At 38.1% G+C, this 11376-nt stretch overlaps 1 protein-coding gene across 1 annotated transcript; it reads left to right on the top strand.

Annotated features, from left to right (window-relative positions):
* Nucleotides 1-678: 678 nt before the first annotated feature.
* LOC146315872 (uncharacterized) lies at nucleotides 679-9406 on the top strand. The gene is made up of 6 exons (XM_084736621.1): nucleotides 679-1319; nucleotides 3666-3775; nucleotides 5366-5492; nucleotides 5583-5780; nucleotides 6980-7475; nucleotides 8418-9406. Exons 1-6 carry the CDS (start codon nucleotides 978-980, stop codon nucleotides 8885-8887), a joined length of 1743 nt encoding a protein of 580 aa, XP_084592747.1. The 5' UTR covers nucleotides 679-977; the 3' UTR covers nucleotides 8888-9406.
* The last annotated feature ends 1970 nt before the right edge of the window (nucleotides 9407-11376 follow it).

Genomic DNA, 11376 nt, shown 5'->3' with positions numbered 1-11376 from the left:
CCCTTTAATATATGTTCTATAAATATGATTCTATTTATGTATTTTCAGTAAAGAAAAAAGAGAAAATCATTTTTTTTCATCGTATAAAAGTATCTCAGTATTTCCACCACCCCAATATGAAGAGAAATAAATAAAATAAAGATAATAATATAGCACATATAACTTTTTATGTCTTTCTTGCATTGTAATTTATTTATTTTTATCCATTTATTTTTCTTATTTGACTTTTTGCAAAGATATATTTCTCTTTAGTTGCTTACATTTTTATATATTATTTATATTTTATGTTTATCTATTATTGCTTCTATTTGCGAAGTTACACTTAAAAACATAAACATAAATATATACAATACATGTTAAACTAAATGAAAATGCTTAGAATTATTCCTTTATATTTTGCTATTTTCCTTTATTTGTCCATATTTATCTATTCTTTTCTTTATTTCTCTTTATATTTACACATTTATTTTCTTATTTTTTCACATATTCATCCTTTTTAAAGCTCTCTTAAGACTCCACAGTTTTAACTTAGTGTTATCTTACCCTTAGTGGGTTTGGCCGGTGTCACTTCTGATTAAAGGGCGTTAACATTCCTCAAATTTAACCGACATAAATGCGCCCCAGCCGGTTGCCTGCCTCAGGTCGTGCCAGGTTCAGGGCAAATCTAAACAGTAGGTGGCGTGTTGAGCCATATTCAAGCTATGAAATGCCATTTTCTATATTTGGTAAGACATGTCAGTATTAACAACAGCGTGGATGTGTTTCATGACAGTATTTAATTTAATTTACAGTTCAAAATCATATTTAAGTGTGGAATAACTCTTTAATGTGAGGGTTACTGTGAATATTGAGTCAGAGCTGCTCTCACTTTCACTTCCTCCTCAACTTGTTTGACAGCCACACTTCCTCGTTCACTCCAGTTTGGCACCAGTATCTGTCTGTGTCTGTGTGTGTGTGTGTTGGTCGGTGTGACAGTCATGAAGGACGGGGTCAGAGAAGGAGAACAGGTGGAGGTAGAGGTTTCCCGCCAGCAGCTGTATGAGGATTATACGAACTGTTTCTTTCAGTGTACTGACATTGGGCCGTGCCGCGACGCCCCCCTGCTGAAGAAGGCGGCTCGGTACCTGCTGAGAGAACCAGAACCCGGAGGAACCTTCACAGTGTTCCCGTTCTACCAGGCTTTGAACGAGGGCTGTGGTTCCCAGAGTACTGACTGCAGGAGGCTGCTGTCTGCTTTTATTAAAGCTGCTGAACTGCTGGAAACACTGTGCGCCAATCTCTTCCTCCAACCCTGGAAGAAGGAAATAAAGACCCTGAAGGTAGCACTACATCCCTTCTTTCTTTCTTTCTTTCTTTCTTTCTTTCTTTCTTTCTTTCTTTCTTTCTTTCACCCATTCTTCCAGGTAATTTTATGGTCTATGTATGGAGTATGTGCTGCTGTTAAGTATAGTGTTCTCTGTAGTGCTGGGCAATATACCGATATTATATCAATATCATGATTATTTTAGATTCTGGATATCTTTATATCCTGGTGTGACATTAAGTGTTCTTTTGTTACAATAAACAAGTAGAGCCAGACAGATCTGTTGCCAGTATTATCTATCTGAAAAACCTATCACAAAAGTGAAGATTTATATTGGTCAGTATTGATAATTATTGATCATGCAGGTTGTGACTGACCGCATGTTGTGTACTCCAAGGAGTGAAAGTGGGGCTGAGGTGATAAAATGAGTGAAAATCATAAAATGACTATTGAGATGACTATTGGTGCTTTCACAAAATATTAATCCAATGAGATGATAATTACTGACTATTATGACTAATTGGGTGATAACAAATAATAGAACAGCTAGAACAGTCTGGTAAGTTCAGAAAATGACATCATTTTACTGTAATACAGCCTTTAAACCCAGGAAAAGACAACACTGAGGCGATATCATGAAATAACAATATACAAAACTATCATGATATCTAGTCTCATATCATGATACAGTATAATACAATACAATATATTCTCTAGCCCTATCTTGTGTATATTGTTATTTGGTTTTAGCTTTATAGACAGCTTTTCACATCGTCTATATTTAATCATTTTGTCTTAATTCAAGTAATTTTGTTTCCAGAGTTTAGAAAATCACCTTTTACACATGGTTATTTTTTTTTGTCACGCCTAAGCATTTTTATTACTGAAGATGTAGGTACAAATACAGTATCCAAAAATAACAAATTTCTCCATGTTTCATATTTTGAAGTACAGCAAAACAAAACAAAGAAAATAGACAGGACAACAAACAAAACCTCCCCCCACCCCCACCTTAGGAGTGTCAGAACATACATTTCATAACCATTTACAGTAGGTTACAGACTGACTCATAAGCATGACCATTGGCTGATGAATCAGAAAATAATAAAATAAATACCATACCATGTCTCAGTCTCATCTGCAGACTGTAGTTTTACAGGTACAAATATATTAAGTGTGATAGGCCAGAGCATTAAACAATGAAAATTTATTGATTGCATATAAAAAGAAGGCAAGCCACCCAAATTCAGCGTGATTTGGGTGAAATTAGGACACATCTATCAACATCATCTGGACAGGTTTGCAAAATAAGAAATGAAAGGCTGCCACTTTGAGTAAAAATGTTCTGTTGATCCTCTCAAAGTATATTTAATTTTTTTTTACAAGTTTAAAGGTTTCTTCAGTTCCTGTTTTTAATGAGTGCTTTTCTTATTTTAGCCACCCAGAACGTCAAAAGTGATGAGGGAGTGAGGGAGACTTCCAGACTAACAGAATCCCTCAGCGAGCCAAAAGAGTTGTGAATGTAATAACATCCTTTTGTTTAGTAATCAAGACCAAGAACAACTTATTCAGTGGTCTTGGTTTAATACTTGAGACATCTGAAAGGGTTTTGAAGATGAAAGCCCAATAAATCTGGAGAGCAGAGCATGATCAAAACAAATGGGTCAGATACTTTCATGCTCCCTCACACGTCATACTTTCCCAAACAAGCTGGGGTGGAACAGAGCGAAATGAGGCAAATTGTTTTATGCACTAAAAATACATATTTGAGAAAACCTAAATATATTGGTCGGGAGGTCAAGTTTATTTTTGACGTTGACCATGTGGTTGCCTGTAATGGTTTCATGAGTTGTTCCTGTTCCTGTACAGGATGGGGTAGAAGGAGGAAACACCTGCAGTGTGTTCCAGTACTACTACACTATTTAGTGATTAAAAATGAACAAAAACATACTGTTTCAAATGCAGTATGCCAAAAATACCAGGATGCCCCACTGCGTCCGCTCGCATTTTTGCTGTATGCAAGCCAGCATGTTTTTCTAGCTATTTTGACCCACAATCCTTTGTGAAAGGTGTATGAGCATGAGGGTCAAAGTTCAGGGCACTATCATAAGCATGTCTGTATGCATACTGCATGAAGCAGCACATACATTTTATGGGCAGCTGTAGTATGTAAAAGTATAAAGGAAAAGTATGTGATTTGGAATGCAGGGCTGAAAGCAAAGAGTGATTTAACAGTGAGACACAGAGTCTATAAAATGCCACAGTTCTTTAATGAACAACTTTAAGAGATCCTTAATAAATGCATTTTTTTTAAATTTAGTAATTAGTGAGATGTATTTCTGTTTCTTTGTGTCTCTTTCAGACTTTTACGGGTCCTTTTGTTTACTGTCTGCTGCCGGTTTTCAGCAGCTCCACCATCCAGTCAGTCCTGGCCTTGATCGGCTACCTGCCTCATACTGACGCAACACAGAGGTAAGACGAACCAGAACATAAACTTCAGTCAACTTAATGAGACCTAAAATGTCTAAGAAAAATATGTTACGAAAATGGACCTCAGAGATCATTTCCAAGATTTTTCATATAAAATATGTTTGTGAAAAACAGAGGGAATCCTGCTCATTGTTATTACAACAACACAATGTTTCAGTGCGATGACCATCAGATTAATTTTACAAAAAACGAGGAGAGACCGTTTAAATAGATGGAGTAATCCACATGGACTAATCAGGTCGCACTAGAAGCTGACATCATTTATAGGAAAATCTGAAAACTATTTAGACCAGTGTTTTTCACGCCACATACCACCTCAAAAAATATTGGATCAGAATCAGAAATACTTTACTGATCCCAAGGGGAAAATTGTTGACGTTACAGGTGCTCCTGTTCAGGAATAGAAAATATTTACATTCTACTACAATATGTAAGAGATAGATGTGCCTTATCTACAATATATAACAGCAATATGAAAATATAAAACTGCAATATGTAGAAAATTTAAGATGAATAGAAATATGATTATGGATATAAGAATTATGTACAAAATGTGCATCAAGCTATAATCATATATAACAGTGTAATAACAGTTCTGTGAACCATTGTAGATTCAAGTCAGTATTGCAGTTCTCCTGGTACCATCATTATGACCAGCACTGAACAATATAGTAGTGTAGACCTACTTTTTTGTAGTATTCTGATAGTATTTTATGTTTATAAATTATTTAATTTCATTAGAATAATATATTTCTGACATTCCTACATGCACCATTAGTGGGACAATATAGGATCTAGACCAATCAGGTCACAGTACATGAAGACATAATTCAATAGAGTCACACGAGCATAAAAATGTATCTAAGTTTATAATGCACAATTGTAAAGAAAAGCTATGATATTGAGAAAATATTTGAAATATATTAATTGAATTTGGTTGGAGCTCGGAAAATGATCTTCTAAAGTCTGTCACCAGAAATGACAAAAGATAAATCAATACAAGAAAAAAACATGCATAAAATTCACATCATTCATATAATTATGTAGCTTAAAAAACATTTCATGGTAACATAGGTCTACAATAGAGACATAAAAATATGTAAACTTCTGCAGAAAAAAATAGTTCAAAATGCACATAACTGTCTTGTCGATCATAGCAAGAATATTTAAGTTATGTAATTCAAACATGGTTGAAGCTTTGAGAGCAAAAAAGTCTGTAAAATCTGGATATCAACAGTGAAAAAAGACCCTTTAATAGAATTATCAAATCTACATGGATTCCTTGATTTAAATGGTCTCTCTTTGTGTTTTGTAAAATTAACCTGATGGAGGTCATTGTACCAAAATGTTGTTGATGAATCTTGAATTTGCAAGTGCAGAAGACAGTGTCCATGAGTCTTTTTGCTTTTTATTATCGACTCTTCTCCTACACATCTGTCTAGCTACAGATGTGCAGAAGTTCAGCTCTTTGAAAAACTGAAGGACAGACTCTCCATGTGATTTTGTCATCTGTGACATTAGGTCTTCTCTCCTTATCACTTTGTGTCCTCTTTCCTGTTTGATGTGTTTCAGCGAGTACAGACTCAGTGAGGATGCTAACCCAGACACAGCCATGCTGGTGGGCTTTGAGCTCCTGCTGGCCAGGCTGGAGTGTCACCGCCTCCTGGAGCTCCTCGACAAGGACCAGCTGGGACCAGAGGTGAGATCAGAAACCGTCCGGCCATGTCTCGTATTTGTCATGGTCAAACTCTGTCTCATTTCATGTGACGGCTGTAATCTGACACTGCAGGAGTGGCTGGAGTTTCTCCAGAGGAGAGCAGGGCCAACACATCTGGAGGCACCCACAGAGAAGAAGACAACAATAGAGCAAAGGGAAGAGGAGGAGGAGGAGGAGAAGAAGGAAGAGGAGGAGATGGAAAATGAGGAGGAGGAGAAAAAGAAGAAGGAAAAGAAGGAGAAGAAGAAGGACGAGACAAATAGAAAAGAGGTATGGCCGAGCACAGGGGGTTTAGTTGACTGTGTGGAGAGGGAGGAGAAAAATAAAGAAAAGGCTCTGACAGCAAAGCAGTGGGACCAGTGAGAAATAAATAAAACAGTGTGGTCTCATCTGAGGTGGCAAAAGATGTTCTGTACTCAAGAACAGATACTTGTCTAAAAAGACAAAGTAGAAATACTGGTTCAACTTGTTTACTGTAGTAACAGTGAAAAAGATCAGGCTCTGAAATGTCCTCAGAGTATGAAAGTAAAATGTCATCCTCTGAAGGACATTTAAAGCTAACTGAACCTCACCTTTTCTCCAGTCGCACCTCCATCACCTTTCATTTTGTTCATTTTTGGTTTTCTTTTGTGTTTTGTTTTTGTCTTGCTGTCTTTTTTTGTCTTGTTCTATCCTTTACATTGTTTCTTGTCTTTCATCAAGTTAATTTTCCACCTTGGTGTGTCTTTTATGTTGTTTTTCATCTTATTATGTTTTTTTTTGTTTTGTTACGTCTCAAACGCTGTTTTTGTCATGTTACATCTTTTATGTTGTTTTTTTAGTCTTGTTACATCTTGTTTGTCTTGCCACCTCATTTTTAGTTTTGTTACTTCTCTTTTGGTTGTTTTGACCTCTTTTTCATCTTGCTATGTCTTTTTTGGTTGGTTGTTACCTCATTTTTTGTCTTGGTATGTCTTTTTCGTCTTTTTACTTCTTTTTGTCTTACTTTTTTTTTAACGTTGTCTTGTTATATCTTGTTTGTCATGCTATCTCATTGTTAGTCTTGTTACTTCTCTTTCATTCTGTTACATCTTTTACATAGTTTCTTGTCTTGTTACGTCTGTTGTGTGTGATATACACTGATGGATACACTAAGGTTTAATTGACATGAGGTGAGTAGATAATGACTGAATTTTCATTTTTGTGTGAACTATCCCTTTCAGTCAGCACTCACACTTTGATTGTGGGCCTCAGTGCAGCTGTACTGCCTGTATATCTGCCGCTGGTACAAACTGATCAGGTGTGAGGGACAAAATGTGGCTGCAACAGTAGAGTTTACTGAAATAAAGAGATGTCCTACATTTTTCTGTCACACATTAGACAAAAGACATCATCAACACACACAAAACACTGCCAGGTTACCAGCCAGAACCAGCCTTAACAAAGCAGCTGCAGTCTATACTGAACTCATGTCTGCTTGATTTCTCCAGGTCCCTCAGTATTTGGACACCAGGCTCACAGTGAACCCTCTGCCCAAACCTCGACGCAGCCACCTCTTCAGTGTGGACCAGTCCATCATGGAGATGCAGAGGACATACCCTGACCTGGCCATCAGGGGCCGCCCTCTGCTGCAGGACAAACCTCAGCGAGCGCACAGCAGCAGGAGCAGCAGGAGACCTGCTCAGACTGCTGGTGATGACAGAACGGATCGTAGCACAGATGCCAGAGCTTCTGCAGCTGCTGCAGCTGTCCGCAGTCAAACTGATGACGTGTTTGTGGAAGATGGCAGAAGCAGCGGCTGTAGTGACAGGAGCGGCGGTGGGAGCGTGGCCCCGGGAGATGGAGGCAGAGGTGAAGATGAGCTCAGTCAACATCAGGCTGCTTCCCTGCACATCACGCTGAGAGCTGGAGCCACAGAGCAGAGACTGAATCCTGAAGAGCCCACAGCAGAGGCTCCTGCCTGGACACAGCAGCAGGATACAACAGGTGACACTTTAAACTTTATATACTTTTTATGGGTCTGATATGATTGCTATAATTGTTGTATGGCCTGGCTAAAAATTAAAATCAGTTAGTATACAGGATGCTGCTGGAAAGTAGCAGGTTCCTGATTTGGGCTGGGATGGGACGATATTGATTTTATCATGTAAATAGAAAGATCTCAAATATACAGATACAGTAAGAAGACCCCAGACTCCCTTAAAAAAATCACCCGGTTTTATGATTTACTGAGTCAGGAGAAGCTCTATAAACTTTGTCAAACACTGTCTATGACAAAGTTTTAATTGTTTGGGCCTTCTTGTCATACATGAAATTATTTCACAAAACATTGTATCTGTTGGTCCCAGTGTGCTTGCAACTACTCAAAAACTATCAAAAAAAAAACTCCAAGGTACTCTCTTTTAAAATAATTAAACAAAAATCAAGAGATCCAGCAAGTGTAACCACTGCAGTAATATCATACAGACATTTATGGGTTTCATCTCTCGTTTAATTAATTTCATGGTCTGACCCATGAATGATTAGTCAAATTAGATTTGGCTGCACAAAACAAATATTCAACAATTCAACCTCTTTTTCTTTCTTTTACAGTGCACCACACTAAATTCTTATATGAGACTACATAAGTATGTTTTACTAGCAGTACTCACATTCTAACACCTTTTTCATCATCTGTGATGGGAGAACATCAGATTTTGACACAGTCAGAGGAAATAAAAATGTGCATCCTCTGATAGCAGACCTGTGGAGCGTCTCTGTCCAGGCTGCTGCAGCCGCTCTCCACACTCCTTCACACTGTGAATTAAGGATTTATTTTGACCAGGCCAGAGTTGGTGATTTTAGGAACAGTGGAAAAACTTTTGTTTTGTTAATTACTGTGCTAAAATTGAATGTCAGTCTTCAGACTAAGTGTGAAATTTTTAACAGACCTACAAAATAAGAGACCAGCCAACCCGAGGCTTTCCTCACTGAGCTCCATGGAGGAGGAGGACCAGCAGCTGAGGGAGCTGGCAGAGAGGATGGGCCAGCTCCATGTGCACGAGGCCATGGAGGAACAGAAGAGAAAAAAAGAGGAGAGCACAAATAAAGAGCGGAGGAAGAAAGAGAGGAAGGTGAGCGCAGAGAGAGAGGCGGAGGAGCAGAACCTCAGGAGGCCGACGATGGAGACGGGTCCTGTACTCAGCCACTCTGCCAGCGGATCCGCCAGATCCTCTCAGTCCGATCCTGCAGCGATGACGGAGTCGACTGTGTGTGAGCCGTCACCGCTGAGCGTCAGCGCAGACTGTCTGAGGTGTAGAGGAGGCAGCACAGGGCAGCAGGAAGGAGAAGAAACAGGCAGAGGAGAGGAGGAGCAGCTGGCAAACAGCTTTGTTATTGTGGAGCATAACAAGAAATAACATGTCAATTTACCAACTAATACAAAACCAATACAAGCTGTTTGAATCAGTCACTTTAAATCAAGGTTTGGACTATCTGGAATATTTGAAGATGATCTGTATGAGGTACTTTTCCATAGTCAGTGTATTACCTACAGTAGATGACACAACCCCAATTTGGAGAAACAGCAGGAGTAACCGTGTAGAAAGCTAAGCAACAAACTAAAAAAAAGTATTATCGGTTTAAGAATACTTTAACTGCTTTACCTTACTGTTAGACAGGCTTATGTGACAGGAAGATGCTGTTATATAAACCAAATATAACTATTTCTAAAGCAACCAAACTCCATTGGCAAAATTAGTAATTTCACTTAATAGAACACAAGAGTTGCAGGTCTACTGCTGCCTACATTAGTTGGTTTGTTAGTTATTATGTGACTTTAGTGAATCTGAATTAACCTTTTAAAACACTCAAGTCACACAATAACAGAAACAAACTAACAAATCAAAGCAGCAGTAGACTAGCAACCCCATGTTCTGCAATGTTTTTACCAGTGGGGTTTAGTTGTTGTTGCTGTTGTAATATTTGGCTTGTATAACAGCGGTTTTCCATCAGAAAAGTACGTCTGACAGCAGGGTAAAACCATGAAAATATTCTAAATCTAGCCTACACTTAAACAGATACTGATTATCATTAACTATTTTTAACTGGCCACCCCTGAAATCTAATTGGCCGGTGAGAGGTGGGACCATAATTTCAGCCAACTATTTGATCAGTATTTTTAAATGTGCAATGTTTTTTTTTAAAAAAAGATTAGTTTTTGGGCTTTTGCCTTTATTTTGGATAGAGACAGCTGAAGACAGGACAGGAAATGGGGTAGAGAGAGGGGGATGGCATGCAGCAAATGATGGGTCACACAGCAGCCCCAGCACATGGGGCAAATGCTCTACCAACTGAGGTATGGGAGCACCTCAATGTGCAATGTTTTATTTCATATGTTGCCTACTTTAATTTTTTACAAGGTTAATTTTGCCCTCTTAATAAATTAATAATGCTTTAAATAGCGTCTGTTGTGACTATTTAGCTTTGAAATGCAAATTTTAAACAGAAATAAGAAACTGTGAGATATTGTAATGCTAGTTGCCACCCCTACATAAGTCAGTGCCCCACTTGGGCCACCTCTGTTCACATAGTCTGGACATGCCCCTGTGACCACCATCTAATGTAGGTAACACACTGACTATGGATAAGTACCTCATATAACCACACTTAAAAAAATATGAACTCTCCCTTTAAGTTATGATTTAACAGTACATAAGTAGTTTAGTGTGCAATGTATCCAGATAAACAGCTGGGGAAACCAGATGATGAGATAATGAATAAATGTGCTTTAAGTAGCTGGACCGACACCTGTTGGTATTAGGGCTTGGTATTGATATTCAGTACCTTTACAATGTTGATTGAAATAACATAGTACCAAGTAGTATCAGAACTGATCCTTTTGGTACCCAAATCTAGAAGAAAGTGACTATATGATTTTGCTCACAGCCAGTCACTGCAAGAGATCTTCATAAAGAAGAACCTTTGAAAAAGGTATTGAATGAAATACCCCTTTGGTAACAGTGTCACTTTAAGGGTACTGGTATTGGTACTGGTATCATAATTTATTAAACAATACACAGTTCTAACTGGTATTAAAACATCTGTCAGTCATTATGAGAGTAATAACAGGTTCCATCTGTGACGTAATTTTTGATTGTGGGATAAACTTTTGTTTCGATCTGAATCAGATGTTGCCTTGAATTCTTTAAAACGATTAACAAAGCTGGAGGAGTCGATCCAGGGTTTTAAGTACAGGGGAAGTCCAGCTCCCCTGAAAGAGACATGAGTTCCCCAAAAAAAACTCACTAGCCTTAAAATGTTATAATTTTTGGTGCCAGTGTTGTTTTTTGTGTATAAATTTTCTTGGATGTTTAGGGTCCTGAAATAAATGAGAGGGTAATATTAAACAACTTGTTGTGTGTGTTCATTCCATTCACATATATTACAAGTTAACATTGTGACAGCTCCCAAAAGTGCACTCAAAGCACCTTGATCACCCCCTGGTGGTTGGCTGCAGTATAGGTCACAGGGTTCCATGTGAAGGCTTTAGAAAGGAAAAATCATGACCACATGGCCTAATGGACCAGGTGTCTGAGTGTGTGATGGGTATGTGTTTGCCACTACCTAATGCACACAGTAGTGTAACTTTGGAAAATGTCCTTTGAGGTTAATAATGTGTATTATGGTATTTTAAAAAGGTGTTGCTCTGCTGAAACAAACATGGAGAATGTGAACATTAATTCCACTAACTATCACATGCAAAGTAAGCATCTGGTCTGCTGTGGCCCCTGGTAAGCAAGCTGGTCCAGAATCCTTTTTTTTCTGTCCCTGATTAGTTCTATAGTTCTATCTAATTTTGTAATAAACTATAAGTTATAAAATAAGGGTAAAACATCTCACTCTTTGT

This window comes from Lutjanus erythropterus, chromosome 14, assembly GCF_056507025.1.
Source record: "Lutjanus erythropterus isolate fLutEry1 chromosome 14, fLutEry1.hap2, whole genome shotgun sequence".
In the NCBI taxonomy this organism is placed as follows: domain Eukaryota; kingdom Metazoa; phylum Chordata; class Actinopteri; order Lutjaniformes; family Lutjanidae; genus Lutjanus; species Lutjanus erythropterus.
Note: the sequence above shows the minus strand (reverse complement) of the source record. Positions and strands in the feature narration are given on the sequence as shown.

Excerpts from the sequence above, each read along its gene's own strand:
- LOC146315872 (XM_084736621.1), top strand. The coding sequence starts at position 978 with ATGAAGGACGGGGTCAGAGAAGGAGAACAGGTGGAGGTAGAGGTTTCC. Across the intron at positions 3,776-5,365 it reads CATACTGACGCAACACAGAG|CGAGTACAGACTCAGTGAGG; the intron begins GTAAGACGAACC and ends GATGTGTTTCAG. Across the intron at positions 7,476-8,417 it reads ACAGCAGCAGGATACAACAG|ACCTACAAAATAAGAGACCA; the intron begins GTGACACTTTAA and ends AATTTTTAACAG.